The following is a 20,807-nucleotide window of genomic DNA, read 5'->3' as shown; positions in this document are numbered from 1 at the left end:
ACCTTACATTTCCAGTTTCAACTATTCTCATACTGTGGTTAAGACAATAAAATCTATACCATTTTGATTTTTCTGGATAACCAATGAAGAAACCACTGGTTGTTCTTGAATCCAGTTTCTTTTCATGTGGATTATAAATTCTTACTTCCACTTGACAACCCCAAACATGTAGGTATCTTAAACTAGGTTTCCTTCCTATTCACAATTCAAAAGGTGCCTTTGGAATTGACTTACTAGGAACCCTGTTTAATAAATATTGAGCGCTTCTTAATGCATACATCCACAAGGACACAGGTAAAAATGAATTAATTAACATGTTTCTAACCATATTCATTAATGTACGATTTCGCCTTTCTGCAACAACATTTTGTTATGGTGTTCCTAGCATTGTGTATTGAGCACATATGCCATGGCTTTCTAGGAATTTGGCGAATGGACCGGGGCATTGTCCATTCTCGTCATATTTTCCATAATACTCACCACCTCTATCAGATCTTAAGATTTTCACCTTTCTATCTAATTGTCTTTCAACTTCATTTATAAATACATTAGTTTGACCACTTTTAGTACCAACATTATGATGCAAGGTTAACAAACTCTCAGCAAAAACATTATCAAGCTTTAATTTATATAAGCCATCACAAAGAATACTAGAACCAATAAAAATGTTCTGTTTGAATAAACTAAAACACTCATTCCCAAATTTAAAGTAATAACCTGAAGTGTCAAGTTTTGATAAGGAAATCAAATTACGAGAAATAGAAGGAACATAAAAGGTATCAAAAAGGTCTAAATGATGTCTAATATCTAAAGTTAAACGATAGTTTCCCACAACTTCAACTGGAACTTTAACTCTGTTTCCCATAAAAATGAATTTCTCATTTGGGTTTGTGGTTCGGGTCGTAAGGAATCCCTGCATCGTATTGGAAACATGAATGGTACAACCAGAATCAATCTACCATATATTATATGGAACTTCAGTTAAGTTTGATTTGAAACATACTAAAGCATTATGCTTACCTTTATTCTCGAACCATGCCTTACGTTTTAGACAATCTTTCTGATAGTGTCCTGGTTTAATTTGTTGCAAAAACGACACTTATCCTTAATTTGTCCCTTTTTGTGGATTGGGGCAGATGATTGTTTTACCTTTAATTGTCCATGATTGCCCTTACCATTCTTTTTTCCAGTTTTTTTTTTCAGCTCCTTTATGACCCATGAGATGGACAGAGTGAATTATTGGTTTCTTTAAGCCTCGCTTCCTCTTGAATGCGCATACTTTGTAATTCATGCACATTCCATTTATCTTTCAGAGTGTTATAGTTCATGTGAAATGGACCATACTCTAAAGGTAAGGAATTAAGGATAAACGTTACCAAAAAATTCTCATTAACTTCTATTCCCATGATCTTTAACCTTGCTGCCAAGTTCGTCATTTCAAGGATATGCACATGTATAGTACGAGAACCATCAAACTTGATGTTGGTTAAAGTACTCAAAAGTATTCCAGCAAGTGACTTGTCAGCCGACTCTGACTAAGAACATTTTTTCACATATTTCATAAATTCCTTATCATCTTCAGTGTTCTTAATTATGGACTTAATATTGTTTGCTACAGTCATTCGCATAAATATTAAGTTCAATCTATTTAACCTTTCCCAAGGTTTATAGAAAGATTTATCCTCATCACTGTTAGCAGAAGTAATTGCAGCAGGTTTCTCACTTAAAAGTGATAAATAAAGATCCAAAATTTCAAGATGGAATCGGATTTGTTCGCACCAATCAGAGAAATTGAGTTCATTAAACTTTATTATAGATGTAGCATGCGAATAAAGAGAAACAAGAGCAGATGCTGCAATTACAAAATAAATATGCTCATATATCATTGCTTTGAGAAATAAACTTAAAGATATTGACGTATGTTCCGATAAATAACCATTAATTTATACATTGAAGTTCTTCTTTGGAAGGCATAACAATTATAACATTTACACTTAACTAATGCTAGATTTAGTTTCATATAATTTGTAATTTAAATGCTCAAATTAGATACATTAGTTATCTTTGGATATACTAACAATATCTAACCAAACACTTCAATTAACCATAATAAGATTCAAAATTATAAAACTGCTAATTACCTTTGTGCAAATTAAATGTTCTATAATAATGAAAATCAATATACTCATGACAAATCATTAATGTTTCATAATATTATCTCATTGATTAGCATCAAATGGACATGAGTAATTGAATCAATCTTAATTTGATGTCTAAAGATTTACCAATTTGGTCACTTTGGTGACTAACAAATTGTTCATAACATAGGCATCATGATAAAACAATTCCAATTAACCATAATAAGATTCAAAATTATTAAAACTACTAATTACCTTTGGGCAATTTAAAAGTTTTATAATAATAAAAATCAATATACTCATAATAACATCTTTATTTTTCATAATATAAAATAATTCATCATCATCACATAAATATAAGTAATTGAGTTTAACCTTAATTTGATATCTATTGAACTTACTAATTTGGTCACTTTGGTGACTAACAAATTATTCATAATATAGATATCATATTAAAATAATTATAAATAATTATTTTCTTAATTTGCAAAATACTATTAATAGAATGTCTATAAAACTTACTAATTTGGTCACTTTGGTGACTAACAAATTATTCCTAATATATAGACATCGAACAACATAATTCCAAGTGATTTACCTCATAATTTACAGTTAGATACAAGAATTTCATAAAAAATTCATACATTCATACATTATCCTCCAAAATTTAATTGTATAATTTAAATTTTAGAGATAAATGGATACTTTAAACATAACACATAAAATATAATTAACACGTGAACATCAATTCCAACATAAACTAAATATATGCAATATTTCGAAAATCATTAAAATCTAAAATTTAATTAGATTTATGATGAGTTAGATTTTTGACAATATCGTAATCTTTATTAGATTTTAATTCCTTTTATCAAAGATTAGAATATTAATTTAATTCGTGGCCTTTCAAATAGATAATTGAAATTTATATCAAAATCAATATCTTAATTCTTAAAAAAAAAAATATCAAATCTTCGTAAAGATCGCCGGCGGTGGCATTTCAATATCTTAATTATTGAAATTAAAATCTTCAAATCTTTAAAAATTAACTGAGAAACTTCAATCATTAATAAGTGGCTCAATGAATTTTATTAAGGTTGCCAGCGATGGGTGAATTAACTCCTCGAAGAAAAACAGTGAATTTAAAACTTTTATAATTTTCTTTTCTTTTGGCTTTCCATAAAACAAATTTTCAAAGTCATAATCTTTAATCAAATAATCTTTAATTTAAATTTAAATTTAAAGAAAAAACCATGCAGCGGAAATATTAAAACAAATCATTAATCATCCGTGTAAAATTATAAGTTCTCAACTTGGCTCTGATACCACATGTAAACTTTAGTTTCATGATTATACAATAAACCCTAACATTTTTTTTTTTAAAGGAAACAGCTAGATAGGACTTAGGATTGAACCTAAGACCGCACTAGACACACAAATTTATTAATGAGGGGCTAGAGAAAAGCCCAAGAGCTAATTACAGAAGGTGCTAGGGTTTAAAGCAATTGTAGCAGTCGAATAATTTTTAAAATAAGAGTCCCTACTGCACCAATTGCCTATAAGGATTTTACAGTCCTCCCACATATTGGCAGTTGTTTTATGAGAGCTAGAGGTTCCAAAAATTCTAAAATTCCTTTCACACCAAATTTCTCAAAATAAGGCTATAATTCCACAAAAAATAACCTTGTGTTTCGGGATGGAGCAATTTAGAGAGCGGAAGAAGGAGAACAAATCCTCCAGTTCGTCGGTACCGAGTGCGAAATTGAGAGAGTGCTGGAGAAAGGACCATAAGGGTTTCACAGCTTCGCATCGAAGAAAAAGGTGGATTCCTGATTCACTATCTTTTTTACAAAGCACGCACCAGTTGGGTTGAAGGGGAATGTTGGGCATTCTTTGCTGAATAACCTCCATCGTATTTATTCTTCTTTGTATCAGGCACCACATGAAGAATTTGATCTTCATTGGAATGGTGGACTTCCATATGATCTCAAGAAGCTTTGCTCGAGGGTCCCTTGGAGATTGATCCAGCTGCCGAGATATCAAGACTTTTGCGGATGCAATGGAGAAAGAGTTGTTGCTGTCAGGAGTCCAGGTAGGCTTGCTTGATCGTCTATTAGACCTCGGAGTAGGGAGAATCTCTAAAATTTTTGCCCATTTGCATCTTTCTCTATCATTCAGCTCTCTTCTAAAAATTATGTTCCATTGGTTATCGAATGTGTTCCACGCATCTTTAACTGAGATTTCTTTGCCAAGAGTAAGAGCAAAAAGTCTAGGATAGGCAGTTGAGAGATGTCCTTCTTGAGACCAATTAGAATACCAGAAGGAGATTTGATCTCCATTATTCAATTCCCAACTTTGATTACTTTTGAACCAATCGATGTTGTCGATGATAGATCTCCACGGGGCTTTAGAAGTACTAGAGGAGATGTTTGATGGAATGTCTCCTGGATAGTTGCCTTTATATTTGCATTGAATCAGCCTCCTCCAAAGGGCATTAGGTTCCGAGAGATAACACCAGAGCCACTTAGATAAGAGGGCTTTATTTGTCACATGAAGCCTTGAGATACCCAGTCCACCCTCCTCTTTAGATTTAAAGACTTTAGTCCAGTTGATTAGGTAAGACCCTTCTGATCCATTATTACCTTTCCAAAGGAACTTTCTCCAGAATTTTTCAATGTTTTTGCACGTCAAGGAAGGAGCTTGGAAAACAGATAGTTGATATATAGGAAGACTGCTAAGGGTAGACTTGATTAAAGTGAGTCTTCCACCTTTTGATATCTGAGCATATTTCCAATTATTGAGCTTTTTTTTGGATCTTATCTTCAACGTTGCGCCAAAAAAGGTTGGATTTTGGGTTGCCACCAAGAGGAACTCCCAAGTAGGAGAGGGGGAGAGAATGGCAAGAAATACCCCAAAACGAAGCACATTCTTTAGCTCTATTCAAGGACACATTCACTGGCACCAGAGCTGATTTCAATAAATTTATTTTGAGACCCGAAGCTCTTTCAAACAGAGATAAAGCCATTCTAAGGTTATTCAGAAAACAATCATTATCTTCTATGAAAAGAAGAATATCATAAGCGAAGAGGATGTGGGAGATGTTGCAATTACTATTGAGAGATACCCCTTTAATGGCACCAGAACTTTCCAGATGGGATAAAAGACGACTAAGGTAATCCATGGCAATAACAAACAGAAAAGGGGAAAGGGGATCACCTTGTCTAAGACCTCTGTTAGCTTTAATACGACCTTGGGGTCTTCCGTTGACAATAACAGAGTAAGTGACATTGCTTATACATCCTTTTATCCACTTTCTCCAAAGGTTTGGAAAATTCTTTTTCTCTAGGACAAAATCGATGAAATCCCAATTTAAATTGTCAAAAGCCTTTTCAATGTCAAGCTTCAAAATAAAGCCCTTAATCTTCTTCACCTTCCAATAATCCACAGCTTCATTTGCCATTAGGATAGCATCAGTTATTTGGCGATTCTTGACAAAAGCTAGCTGTTTTCCTGAGATGGTGTCAGGAAGGGTGGTTTTTAATCTGTTTGAAAGAGTTTTGGCAATGATCTTGTAGATGGACGTTGTTAGGCTGATTGGTCTGAAGTCTTTAGGATGAGAATAATCCTTCTTTTTTGAGATCAAAGCAATGTAAGTGTTATTCATATTCTTGTTGATAACACCTTTGTCATAAAAATCCTTGGGCTTATTGTTTATTAGACCCATTAGGTTAAAAGATAATGTCATAATTTAACACCATGATGGGTGGTGTCTATAATAGAACTTTAGGAATTGGTCCTCTCACTACCTCATTAACTAGTTTATTCTTCACATCAAGAAACTTAAATTAAGTCTAAAGGAAGGAAAGTGAGAGAAACACAATGCCAAGATCTTTGAACTAGATAACTTTACAGATTAAAATTAGTTAATTATCAATGTCGTGTCTATTGTCGTGATAGTCAATGACCAATAGCCATGACCTTGGTGACCAATTGTCATGATGATTGAAGATCAACCAATTGTCTTAATTAAACATTGGCGACTGTTGACCATCTTCACCATTGATCAATGACAATCATCACCAAGAATTCTTACACTCTTTCCCATGAGTTTGAATAATAAACACTATTCAATCCATGAATTATTTTTTTTCTAATTCAATCTTAAAAATTCATCGGCCAACTCCGAACACCACCCTTTGATGACTATTGTTGGCCGACTATTGAATGTTATTTCTGACAACTCCATTGGCGAACTTCCGACCACCAAGTCCGGCAACCACAACAAACCTTGAAAAATTAATAAAATTAAATTTTTGAAATTTTTTTATCTAAGTCATTTTCCAAATACACTTTTGATTTAATCACAATAACATTTTTTTAAAATACGCATTTTTCATTATTATTATTATATCATATTTTTTAATTATCTAATTTCTCTTTTTTATTTAAAACTAAGATTTCCTTCATTTTAGGAGATTTTGTTTATTTTGTTATATTTTTCCTAGGTGAAAATTGATGATGTGATTTCAAGTGTATATAAATCAAACTGATAATATGGTAGAAATTTTAAATATATATCATATGTACAATGATTTATTTTTAGTTTAATAACATTTTTCATTCTTTATGTTGGTCAATTTAACAAGAAGACTTATAACTTATTTGATTGACTTAAGAGAAAAGTGTTTTAAAAAAAACACATTTTTATTTAAACTCTTTTGATAAATTGGTTGAAAATACGTTACATGCCCTTCATAAGAAGACAACGTAACCATAACTATGACGTAAAAGTTACTCCACTTGACTATCACTTTTGCATGATCCTTTTGTTATGCTTATTTTGAAATCTATTAGATCCCTTTTGATGTTGCTTTAAATAAAACTTCCGTAAAACATCATTTGATTACATGACTTATTATATTTTGTGAATGGTTTGTAATATTCATAATTATATCATTCATGTTAATGCTACAATAATCAAAATTAATATTGAATATTAAAATTTTTCATTTTTACATTATTGTCATGAAAGTCAATAGAGTCAATAAATTACATTACAAGTATAAAAACAAAATTCAATTAAAAATTTGATGCATGATAATGTACAGTTAAAAAAAAAAAAAAAAGGCAAAACCCTAAGTACAGACATTAGAAAATCTAGACACCCCAAGTACAGACATCTATAATTCCTAGGCATCAGAACCCTATCAAATAAGACCACAGGCATTCAATTCCCAGGAATTTGATTCCAGACCTACACGCCAGGAATTTGATTAGTGGTATACATGTTGACTTTCGACTGTGTGCGTGAGACTTCTCTCAACATTATTGTTATCTTACCTTAAATCAACGAACTCTATTCATTGATGAATCTTAGGATCCTCCTAAGATAGAGAATATATAGTCCTCGTCAACAATGACTTATGCTCCTTAAGATAATCTTCCATGTGTTGCATCCAATGGATGAAGAACTTGCACACCGGAATATAGTGTGCAAAGAACAGAAACACATTGATGAATAGTTTGGTCATCCTACAAAAAATCATCAAATGGGCCAAAACCATAAAAGGTCTTCATAATTCTCCTTAAATAATCAAATCCAAGAATTTCGTTTGTAATAGATCAAAGGTCGTGTTTCAATAAAGAAGATCAGACAAAAATATTACAACTAGATATTTTTAGATAAGAAAAATATTTTACAGGAAAACACTCTTAACTTCAAAAGTGGAAGTTAAGACAAACTATAGAAACCACTGCCTAAGAAAAATGTAAAGGTAATTAATCAAATTTCCAACAAAGTCACACGACTGATCTGCTAGCGCTGGAAAAGACAATATATACCATAGATTATTAAGACGCAACGGAGACAAAACCTTGGGTCACAAAGGAAAAAGTTGAAAGAAAATTTGGTCAATTTGATCATGAGAAAAGTAGAATCTCAACATCAGTCGACCCATTTACGTTTAATACAAAGTTCATTAAATGAACTATACTCAAAATCATACGGAAAAATGGATGAAAAACTTTGATGTCATTATTTATTTCATCTAGTTTTATAAATATTTTACTTATAAATTAAATATTCCATATGGAAATTAAATAAGACATTAAAATATTACGACACGATTGAAACCTAAAAAATATATATTTTTTTTAAAACGTTCAAAATTTGGTTTTCAAAATTTGATTACTTTAGACTTGAGAGGTTTAATTTCGTCTCGCTTTGGAATTCTTTTTCTAAGTTTTCTTTTGTCAAAGATAATTTTTTTATTGAATATATACACACAATTTCAACAAAGAATGATTAATTAATTAAGTGATTATGTTCAATACCTAACATATATATTATTCATTGAAACTTTTTGGCCAAAAAATGATTAATTAATTAAGTAATTATTTTTTAAACATGGATCTTTTAAAAAATATAACAAAACGGTAAAATATTAACACTATATAGAATAATTATAAAAACGGAAAAAGCCCAAAGACTTACAATGAAAAATACAAAAAATATTCCGTCAACAAAGTGCTTAATATATTTTGTACACGATCGTTTAGATTTGACTATTTTTTTTGTACACGATCGTTTAGATTTGTTCGTTTATATTTGGCTACACGATCGTTTAGATTTGACTACACGATTGTTTCGTTTTATCTACACGATCGTTTAAATTTGAGGTAGCCAAATCTAAACAATTTTTTTCCAAAATTTGATACACGATCCTCTAGATTTGACTAAATGATTTTTTCTCAAGATAAGAAAGACGATAGAAAGAAATCAGATTTAATTACCTAAATCTAAACGACGTAAAAAAAGAGTGGAAAAGCGAAAAAAATAAGAGAAAAAAGATGAAAGACGAGGAAAAAAGACGATAAAAAAATCAAAAGAATAAAGGAAGAAAGACATTAAAAAATGACAGAGAAAAGAAGAAAAATGGAAAAGCAAACTAAAATATTTAAAAAATGGCTAACTTTATGACACGAGTTATAAATATTTTAATAGTTTGTTATATTTACGAAAATTTTTCAATTAAATAATTAAAAAATGATAATACACGTCACATATGTAGACAAAAAATAAATATGAATAAAGTTAAAAATGTTAATTATTATTAAAACATTGAGTAGAGATTAGAAACCCCTAATCATTTTAAAGTTTAAAATATATCTCTTAACTAGTTCACTTACGGACAATATAACAAACCTTAAATTTTAATTTGATTTCAATTTCTATGGAACATACAAAATCTATATTCAATTCAATAAGAATTGAGAAAATATGAATCAAAATCTTCATATGATATGAAATTATGTGTTCAAGTTTTAATCTTGGCTTCATATGAACGAGAAATTATGTTGACATATTGGTATGGACCTAAATGTTTCTATCACTAGAGATTTTTTTGGAAATGTCAAAGGCTTTGAATTCTTTTCCAAAAATAATAAAAGTTATCAATTTGGTAATGATAAATTTTAACAATTTGGTTTTCTTGGTTCCCACGTTATTTATCATTTTCTTTTTCTTTCATCCCAAGTCATCGCACATATGGAAGATTTCTCTTAACAAAATAAATTGATGGCTATAGATTAGAATAGTTTAAATAAATATGCTTGTATGTTTTCAAATTCGTAATAATTATGTATTTGGCGGGCTAGACTCGACTATGTAATTCAAACAGTGTAATTTTTTAAAAGGATGGTTATAATAGATTGTAATTTTAAAAATAATAATTATGAGTTAGGGGTTATTTCAAAAATATAAAAAAGTGGTAAAATATCTACACTGCATAGTTCCGAAAATGGAAAAAATCCAGAAGTCTAACCTGTAAGATACCAAAACTATCCCGTCAACAATATGCGATTTGTTACACGATCGTTTAGATTTGTGCTACACGATGGTTTAGATTTGTTTTTTCAATTCTATCGTTTAATTTGTTACACGCTCATTTAATTAATTGGGTTACATCATCGTTTAGATTTAGCTACACGATCGTTTAGATTTGGCTACACCAAATCTAAATGATTTTTTTTTTTCAAAATTTGGTATAAACGATTTTTTTTCAATATTCTTTATACACAATCTTTTATTTTTTTGTTACCCTAATTTAAATGTCTAACCAATTTTTTCAAGATTCTTATACATTATCAGATTATACGATGCATGAAGTGGATGAGAAAAAAGAAAGAAAGAAAGAGGAAGAAAGACATGCACGCATCTGAAAAAAGAGAGAAAAACATGAAAGACTATAGAAAGAAATAGATTTAGTTACCCAAATCTAAAAACGAAAAAAAAAATGAAAGAAATCGCAGCTAAACAAGAATAATACAAACGAAGACGAAGACGAAAAATCGTAGAGAGCAGAAAAAGATGAAAAGGCAAACCTGTAATATATAAAAAATGACTAGCTTTATGGGTTCTGTTACACGGACTGTAAATATTTCACCAGTTTGTTTTATTTAGGAAAATTTTCCTAAGAGTTACAACAACATTTTAAAAAAGTTGCAAATATAGCAAAAATCATTAAAGGTATACTTGTGTCAATAATAAATTTCCAATGTTTATTAATGATAAACCAATATTTGTAATATGGTATGGTTGTCTATCAATTATTAATAGATTCTGACAACTCTTTGTTATATTTATAACTTTTTAAAACTATTATCATATATTTTATTACTTTAAATTTAACTGCTATATTTGGAACCATTTTTATTATAAATTATATTTAAATTTCAAATTTTGATATAAAACCAAGATAAAAAAAAAAAAGAAAAATATAGTCGGTTGAATTTTCTTGTATTAAAATATGTATTGTCTAATGTATTATAAATTATATACGTTATTACCTCCATAAAACTATTTTTTTCAACATAAAATAAATCAGGTTCAAAAATAAATTAATAAAATATAATATCAACTAATATTCAATCAATAATCATGACTGATTTTATAATTTATAAATATAGTGAATTAGAATTCATTTTTTTTCATTTATTGTCGGATACCAAAAACATCTAAAGACAATTGTGTTTTCATTGAATTTCTTGTTTTCAAATTCATTATTTAAGATTTTATACTATACAACTCTTAAACTTTTGTTCTTGAATTGTTATTACCATTCTCTCGACCTTCAATATTCCTTTAAATTATTTGTTCTTTTCTTTAGAAGGAAACGAGACAGATTGAAAAACTACCAAGAAAACTGGTAGGGATCACAGTCGCCCCTCAAATATTATTAATAAACAATAGGTAACAAGCGGGCCGGAGGGGAGCCCAAGAGTTAATCGTACATGACTTGGTAGTTTAAAGTAATCACTACATGACTTGGCAGTTTAAAGTAATCACTCTAGGTTGGTAATTTTTAAATAAGGGGCTTCAGCTACACCATTACAAATATTGTTCACGATTCTGTTGTATCTTTCGTTCCATAGGGATCAAAGGATAGCAACCCCAAGGTTGAAGCAGATGATGTTTTTCCTGTTTCTTTTGTTTAGATGACATAGGGAGTGACAGACAGAATTAACATCATTGTTCATAATAGCGTGACCCGGCACAGTTTGAAATCTATCCCAAATATCCTAAGCAAGCTTGCAATCAAGAAAAAGATGCTTTCTATTTTCGCAATCAACTTTGCACAAGATGCACCAATTTGGGCTAAGACAAGCATTCAACATCTTCCTTTGCAAGTTTTCAATAGTATTAAGCCCTTCATGAAGCATTGATCAGATAAAGAATGGGCACTTTTTGGTAACCATTAAAACTCCAAATGTTTTTTAAGGGCGCACCATTGATGCCAATATCAATACGATTCTAGTTCGAAAGGAGAGTCTCTCTTATAGAAGCAATTGAGTACACCTTGGTTTGCTAATACCTTTGTTGAAGCAAGGAACGGGAAATGAGGCTTTGACTTGATTCCAAAGTAGAATTTCCCTATCACTAAGAGGCCTTCTAGGATAAATGTTCCAATCTCTAGAGGTTGTATTCCATTCGTCTTTGACCGAAAGCCTTTTGGTTTTTGGAGAGGGCATAGAGCCTCAGGAATTTTGCAGGAGGACGGTTAAGGTTATTCCAAAGACAATGCCAAAAGAAAATAAGTTCACTGATGTTCACCTCCCAAGAGTAGTTATTTTCACACCAAGAGAGGGCATAGGCCTTCAAGACTAAAAAATTTTCAATCTCCACAATGAAGAGAACTTTTAGTTCCTTGGTAGGTTTTATGGACTTGGGCGTAGTTGGTCCATAGACCAGAATCATGGGCTCAATCACATGTATTTTGGTCATATTTAACATTTGGGTTAAATTAAGTTTATTTTTTGGCTCAATTAAATTTTGAATAATTAGAATGAATAGCAATTTTTAGAATAATTATTAACTATGTAGCAGTATTTTAAAAAATTGCAAATATAACAAAATTTGTCAGTGATAGACTTCTATCGTCGATAGACTCCTATGGTTTATCAGTGATAGACCAACATTTGCTACATGGTCTATGAGTGATAGACTCCTACCATTGATAGATTTTGACAAATTTTGCTATATTTACAATTTTTTTAAAATGTTGCTATATACTTAATTATTTTGAATATAATTGCTACATTTGCAACTATCCCTTGAATTTTAGCAAGTAAATAATATATAATTGAATCAAAATAATTAATTTGTTCCAATTGTCATAATAAAGACATGTAACATCATTAGAATTGGTCAATTTGTCTTTAAATTTAATTTGGGTCATGTGTAAATTTTTAGTTAATCCAAGATGCAATTAATTTTTTAGTAAATGATGTGACAATTTGTGATTGGTTCCAAAATTTCTTATTCAACAAATGCTCCTTTTTCGAGATTTATGCACATGTATGGGTGGGTGAATATCGAAAAAGATAAATTTGAAGTACAAATATTTCTATTAGTGATAGACACTAATACCTAGATATCTATATGTATCTGTCATTGAAGTTGATAGGTGCCAATTATTATTTATCATTGTCTATCATTGATGGATAATAACATTTTGTTATATTTGTAAATAAGTTGATTAATTTTCCTACATTAAAAAGTTTAACAATAATTTTATTTTATTTTATTTTATAAAAGATCATATTTTCTTCAAAACATGTATACTTTTATATCAATGTTTATCTTTAAACTTTAAATTTAATCTCAAGTAATAAAACACTACAACAAATATCGCTTATTGTTATGAATTTCTGTACTAAATCAGAGAACACAATATAAAACTAACTAGAGCTCAATAGCCAGATAATCACAAAGTAAGCGATAAAAGAATAAATGACACAAATATATATAGTGGTTCGACCAATTCGGTCTACATCCACTTTGAGAACCAGCTTGGAGGGATTTTATTAAGAGCAATATCAAGATTCAAATTACAGATATCAACAAAGTAATATGCAAAATGTAATTTTACCACCGAACCCGACTTTACCATCGACCAAACACCAAGAAACTAAGAGAACCTTGTGTCGGATGTTGCCTCTGATACCGAGACCCAAATCCACATGAAACCACCTCCTTTGATCGGAGACCTACGTGTCGAACACCCACTTCAAACTACCATAAGTCCATCGGACTGTCAAACACCTAATGCCGAAAAAAACCATCGAAATACGCCTTTACTGCCCGAAAAATGAGACCCAAACGCTACTCGAAACACATCATCGAACTCTCAATGTGAAGACACCAAAAGAACGTTATGAACCCTAGCGTCGCCATCCTTGTTCGAACACCAAGATCCAACGCCGAACGCTACAAATCTTTCTTCACCAAAAGACACATCAGACACCGAACGAGGAATATTCTCGAATGCTGTCGCGATCTCTCTTTTCTCCTTCTTACAGTAGAAAACTCTCACTCTCTTTCTTTTATGTGCTTTGCATACGGCTGCCCCTCATTCCAATCTTCTTCTTTTCTTTTTTTTTTTAAATAACCTACAACAAGAAGATTTAGTTAATTGCAAAAATGCCATTTAGGCATAAGTATAATCCTACCCTCAATGATAAATCTATTTAAAACTCTTAAATATTTTGTGATTTTTACAATCTCTCTCATAACAAACTATTTAAGACACCAAACTGATTCTCCCAATCACCCTATCATCTAGAATTAACCTTCAGCTCATCTGACGGGTATTTAAACCTATGAGTTGGAAGAACCTTGGCTACCAACCTAGCCTTATACCTATGCTTACTGTCGCATCCTTGCTTGAACCACTTTGTTTGAATGAGTTTCTGAATATGAGGCTTTGTAACCAATGACCATGTTTGATTCTTTCACAAAATGAACAACTCTACTTTCATAGCATCTTCAATTGTTTCTTCGAATCAGATACAATACAGTCACTGCCAATGCCCTCATCAATTAAAGTCCTCTCCTGTTGAGATTGTACACCGTCAAATTTAGACTACTTTATAGCCTCTATTTGTGAAACTAGTGGTGACTAATCACTAGATACATATAAACCTTTGCCTGATGGTCGTACTCCAGAATCAATTATGACCTCTACCACAACATGATCAACTGTCTACTGTTTCTGTTACTCTAATGTCATAGTAGCATTACCTGAAACTGCAGTACCTTTCAACATATACAGACCATTTCGCAAGTTTTCTCTTAGTTTAACCAAATAACCCTTGGTAACTTTCATATCTCCATTCTTAGATTTTATGGTATAACCTGATCTATCTAATTATATTCACCAAGAGATATTAGATTACATTTGAGTTCTGGAACATAGCTCATAGTAGTATGCATTCTGATCGTCCCGTTCTTTTTTGTAATTTGAACTGAATCAGTTTCCTTTACATCACGGGTACCATTGTCACCCAATAAGATTTTCCCCCCATCATTTTTCTGAAAGTTAATTAGAAAATCCTGATTATGAGTCATGTGATACGTGCACCCTGAATCCATGATCCAAGCATCCTGTATATCCTTGTAAGACACCATCAAGACCTCTACTGAATCATACCTTGAATCATACCCATTAGTAACTTTCGCTTCACTAGTCTCAGTTGCATGCTTGCTACTTGAAGCTTCCTTGCTCTAATTCTAAGGGCAATGTTTCTTAAAGTATCATTCTTTATGACAAAGGAAACACTTTCTAGCTTTCCCCTTTGAATTCATTTTAGAACTCTACTCTTTGCCTTTCAAGCTCTTTTTGACACTTCTTTCTCTGGCCACGAGTAACTCTCCATCCTTACATTCTTTCTTAATTTCGAGATTTCTAGTCTTCAAGGCATCCAACACTATATTCATGGTCAATGAAACCCAACAAAATTTAATAGCTGCCTTAACCTCTCTATATATTTATGGTAATGATTTTAAAAGAATCACTGCTGGATTCTCATCCAACATCTTCTCACCAATGTTTATGAGATCAACTACAATCTTCCAAAATTCATTCAGGTTCTCTTCTAGGCCTTTACTTTGGTCCATCTTATATCCAAAGAATTTCTCCTTCAAATATATTTTATTTGGTAAAGACTTTGTCAAGTAAAGACCATCTAGCTTCTTCCAGAACTCCCATTTGGCCTCGTCCACTAGCCTAAGCATTTCATTTCTGACAGATACAAAAGGATCATTGAATAGGTTATTTCATCCATATCCCTTTTTTCACTTTCTATAATACTTTTTGGAAGACTCTCTTCATCTAAAATTTTAGCTACCTTTTGTTGAACCAAAATAGCTTTAATCTTTTTCCTCAAAAGAGCAAAGTCACCCTTCCCATTAAACTTAGACACCTCAAACCGCATCGAAGCCATCTTTTCAAAAGTGATTAAACCAACGATATGCTAACTGCGAACCACTACACAAAACCCAAATTTTCTTTGGATTGAATGGAGCTTTGATACCACTTGTTATTAATTTTTGCACTAAATCAAAGAACACAATACCAAACCAACTAGAACGCAATAGCGAGATAACCACAAAGTAAACAATAAAAGAATAAACGACACAAAGATATATAGTGGTTTAACCAATTCGATCTACATCCACTTTGAGAACTAGCTTGGAGGGATTTTATTAAGAGAAATATCAAGTTACAAATTACAGATATCAACAAAGTAATATGCAATATGTAATTTTACCGTTGAACCCGACTTTACCATCGATCAAACATTAAGAAACTGAGAGAACCTCGTGCCGGATGTTGCCTCTAATATCGAGACCCAAATCCATAGGAAACCACCTTCTTTGATCGGAGACCTACGTGTCGAACACCCACTGCAAACTACCATAAGCTCGTCGGACTGAAGAACACCTAACGTCGGAAAAGACTCGTCGAAACACGCCTTTATTGTTCGAAAAATGAGGCCCAAACGCTACCCAAAACACGCCGTCGAACTCTCAACCTGAAGACACCAGAAGAACACCATAAACCCCAGTGTTGGCGTCCCTGTTCAAACACCAAGACCCAATGCCGACCGCTACCGATCTTCCTTCATCGGAAAAGACACGAGACGCTGAATGAAGACTACCGCTAGATGCCATCGTGATCTCTCTTTTCTCCATTTTGTAGTAGAAAACTCTCACTCTCTCTCTTTTCTGTGCTTTGTGTGCGGCTGCCCCCTCATTTCAATCTTCTTATTGTCTTTTCTTTTCTTTTTAATAACGTAAAAGAAGAAGATTTAGTTAATTGCAAAAATGTCATTTAGGCATAATTACAATCCTACCCTCAATGATAAATCCATTTAAAACTCTTAAATATTTTGTCCTCGCTTATAGTCATTCACTTATCTTACTGATGGAGAAGTTTGGTCGCATTTCCAATCCATATATGTAAAACAATAATAAATTAATGAATCCTTTGATCGTTTTTGAACAAATTAAAATGAATATAAAATTTGATGAAAGGAAAATAAAGTAGGGTATGTTTGGAATAACTTAAGAAAAAACTGTTTTCTAAAAAATGCATTTTCTTTAAAACATTTTTTCTAAAGCTGCTTGAGAGAAAAACCCATGTGTTTGGTAACTTTTTTTGAAAAAGTGTTCTTATGTAAAAACTTGTTTGATCGTATAGAGTAAAAGATTATATATATGAGAGAGAGAGATAGAGAATTTTTCGTAGAGATTTTGATAGAAGTTCGACAACGATTGTGAAGGATGATGGTTTGAGGTGGTCGGGGACAATAACTGTAAAATGATAATCAGAGGTTGGCGACAGTAGTCATTGAAAGTCAAACAATGTGAATCACAGATAAAAAAATGATTGTTAGTAGTTGGCTGATAACAGTCATAGAAAAATGATTGACAAAAGTTGACTAGTAACGGTTACCAAAAAACAATTGACAAAAATAAACCAACAACCGTTACAGAAAAATGACCAACAAAAGTTGATATAGGCAACGACTGTGAAAAAACAATAAAAGAAAGTTGACCGACGAAAATTGACAAAAATGGTTGTTGAAAGGTTGGTTGGTGAAGAGAGATGAAGGTGTTAACTAGATTGTTTCATACAAATTAGAGAGATTAACCATTAAACACACAAAAATTATTTTTCTAAAAGTTAGTTTTAGGTATTTATCCTAAACCACGTTATTTTATAAACCATTTTTTTAAAAATTTTATTATTTTAGGTGGTTGCCAAATGTATGATTTTTTTTTTCAAAACAACTTATTTTTTCATTTAATCACTTGAAAATGCAATATATGAGGTAAGTTGTGATGTTTATTTTCGTCCTCTTATAACAATATAAATAATGGAACTTTAGAATCAACAGAAAAATCGTCATACCCAAAGCCATGAAGTTCTCTTCAACTTTAATCCCTCTTTCTCTTGTCTTTATTGTTGTTTCTTCAGCTTCATTATGTGCTTCAGCATCTCCCCAAAAATATCAAAACTTTCTTCAATGTCTCTCAGAGCATTCTTCAAAGAGTTATCCCATTTCAAAAGTGGTTTATACTCCAATCAACTCTTCTTATTCTTCTGTTTTGGACTTCTCCATTCGAAACCTCCTATTCTCCAAGCCTGAAACCCCAAAGCCACTCCTTATTATCACTCCCTCACATGTTTCTCACATTCAAGCAGCCGTCATATGCTCCAAGTCTCATGGCTTACAAATCCGAACTCGTAGTGGTGGCCATGACTTCGAGGGTCTTTCTTACGTTGCCTATCGCCCATTTATAGTTGTTGACTTAATAAATCTCAGGTCTATTGCATATATATATATTTTTTTTTTTTTTGTTTTTTACCCGGTAATAAGTGATTGTATGAGGTAATACGTGTCAATTATCGCTAAACTATTTGATCCACATCTATTATTATTATTATTATTTTTTTGTGTATAACAATTAATAGTGTATGGGGTACTACAATTTTTTATTGTATAATAAGTAAGAATAGTAGATACCAATTATTATCGATGAGCTGTACGCTCACTTTGGCTTTTGATTTGTGGGTGTGAGCAGTACATGTCAATTATGGCTAATTAAGTTCTATGTTCACTTTGACTTAGATCTGTTAAGGTTGAGGTTGAAAACAACACTGCTTGGGTAGAGTCAGGTGCAACACTAGGTGAACTTTACTATAGAATTGGTGAGAAAAGTCGAACCTTGGCGTTTCCAGCGGGCGTTTGCCCGACGGTCGGAATTGGTGGGCACTTCAGTGGCGGTGGATATGGATTGATGCTGAGGAAATTTGGTCTTGCTGCTGACAATGTCATAGATGCTTATTTGGTTGATGCTAATGGGAAGGTTCTAGATAAAGAATCAATGGGAGAGGATTTGTTTTGGGCCATTAGAGGCGGCGGCGGAGGGAGCTTCGGTATTGTAGTGGCATGGAAGATCAAGCTGGTTCCGGTTCCGGAAACAGTGACCATTTGCTCAACAGACAGAAATTTGGAGGAAGATGCAATTAAGCTGATCCATCGTTGGCAATATGTGGGTAACAAATTAGATGAAAATATATACCTTGGCATCATTTTGACTGGTACTTTCCTTCTTAAACTTTATGGTCCAGTTTTAAATTATTGTTTGTTTCGTTATTTTATGTGAAAATATGTTGCTTAAACTAATATTATAATATGTGAATTAAACCACACGATATGATATATTAAAGTTTGAAAACTAATTTTAGATTGATAGAAAAGTAAAGTTGTAGAGGGAAGAAAATTTGTTATATATATTCCGGAAGAAAATTGGAATTAATGTAATTAAAGAAGTTAGTGTTTTTTTATTTATTTTTTTAATTTTTTCCTCTCCCCTATAAAAATATGGAATGATTTGAACCCAATTCTTGATTATATGTGTAGGTGGTAATGCTTCAACTCAAGCAGGCATAACTAATCCAACAGCTAGATTCTTCTCATTATTTCTTGGAAGGGCAGATGAACTTGTGACAACTTTATCAACCATTTTTCCTGAGTTAGGTTTAATAAAACAAGATTGTGTTGAAGCGAGTTGGGTTGAATCAACCCTCATTATTCCCATTGGGGTTCAACCGATCGAGACCTTAGAACCTTTACTCAATAGGACACTGACCACCCTCGATAGCACAAAAATCAAATCCGACTACATCACGGAACCTATTCCTGTGGCTGCAATCAAGGACATATGGCAAAGATTAAAGACTCAAGATATAGAAACATCTCAACTCGTATTTGTTCCTTATGGAGGGAGAATGAGTCAAATTTCTGAGTCAGAAACGCCGTTTTCACATAGGGCAAGATATCTATTCAAGATTGGTTATGTTGTAGGGTGGAAGGACCAAAGTTTGAAGGCAAAGAAAAGACACATAAGTTGGTTACGAGAGGTTTATGAGTATATGGCTCCTTTTGTTTCAAAATCACCAAGGGCTGCATATACCAATTATAGAGATCTTGATATCGGAAGTAACAACAAATATGGAAAAACAAGCTACAAACGAGCGAGCGTTTGGGGATTGAAGTATTTTGGAAACAATTTTGATAGATTAGTATATGTTAAAACTAAGGTTGATCCTTATGATTTTTTTAGGCATGAACAAAGTATACCCACCCTCTAATCCACGTAAGACTCGGTAGAAAACCACTTAAAATTAGTTTTCAAGCATTTTCAAATTATAACCGTTAAAACCCTATTGGTCATGTAGCAAAATAATGAAGGGCTGTTTTGTGTATACTTTAGATGAATACTGCTTTCTCATTTCCTTTTATGTATGTGCCTCGTGAATGAAAGTACTCTTGGATCTAATATAGTCTTATTTTGTTGGTTATATTTGCATAAAACATAGGGTCTATTAACGAAATTATGATCTTATAGCAACAATTATGGAGGAAATTATTTTGTATTTAACGCCAATATTCATTCTTTATTTAGCCTTAATTTTGTGTATAACTATAAATGTACGTTCTAATAATCTTTATAAAATAATATAGAAAATCAATAAAAGTCACAGGGTCCTAATATAAAAAACGAGGCAAAGTATTTACATTTTATAGAATAATTTCGAAAATAGAAAAAGCCTAAATGCCCACCGTGTAAAATACCAAAAATGTCTCATCAACTACGCCATCAACAATGCACGCGTAATATATTTACGATCGTTTAGATCTTTACGATCGTTTAGATTTGACTATTGTTTGGTACACGATCGTTTAGATATGACTACAATTTATTTTTCAATTTTATCGTTTAATTTTGTTACACAATTATTTAAATTGGTTACGTTT

The 20,807-nt window shown here is 31.9% G+C and overlaps 1 protein-coding gene across 1 annotated transcript; it reads left to right on the top strand.

Annotated features, from left to right (window-relative positions):
* Positions 1–17,897: 17,897 nt before the first annotated feature.
* LOC127144245 (tetrahydroberberine oxidase-like) lies at positions 17,898–20,381 on the top strand. The gene is made up of 3 exons (XM_051079941.1): positions 17,898–18,308; positions 18,615–19,087; positions 19,410–20,381. Exons 1-3 carry the CDS (start codon positions 17,902–17,904, stop codon positions 20,138–20,140), a joined length of 1,611 nt encoding a protein of 536 aa, XP_050935898.1. The 5' UTR covers positions 17,898–17,901; the 3' UTR covers positions 20,141–20,381.
* Positions 20,382–20,807: the final 426 nt, after the last annotated feature.

The sequence above is a fragment of the Cucumis melo genome, chromosome 12 (genome assembly GCF_025177605.1).
Source record: "Cucumis melo cultivar AY chromosome 12, USDA_Cmelo_AY_1.0, whole genome shotgun sequence".
Lineage (NCBI taxonomy): Eukaryota > Viridiplantae > Streptophyta > Magnoliopsida > Cucurbitales > Cucurbitaceae > Cucumis > Cucumis melo.
Note: the sequence above shows the minus strand (reverse complement) of the source record. Positions and strands in the feature narration are given on the sequence as shown.

What these genes read in the sequence shown, in the direction of transcription:
- LOC127144245 (XM_051079941.1), top strand. Translation starts at nt 17,902, where the DNA reads ATGAAGTTCTCTTCAACTTTAATCCCTCTTTCTCTTGTCTTTATTGTT. An exon ending in GTTGACTTAATAAATCTCAG is followed by an intron (nt 18,309 to 18,614) that starts GTCTATTGCATA and finishes ACTTTGACTTAG; the next exon opens with ATCTGTTAAGGTTGAGGTTG. An exon ending in CCTTGGCATCATTTTGACTG is followed by an intron (nt 19,088 to 19,409) that starts GTACTTTCCTTC and finishes TTATATGTGTAG; the next exon opens with GTGGTAATGCTTCAACTCAA.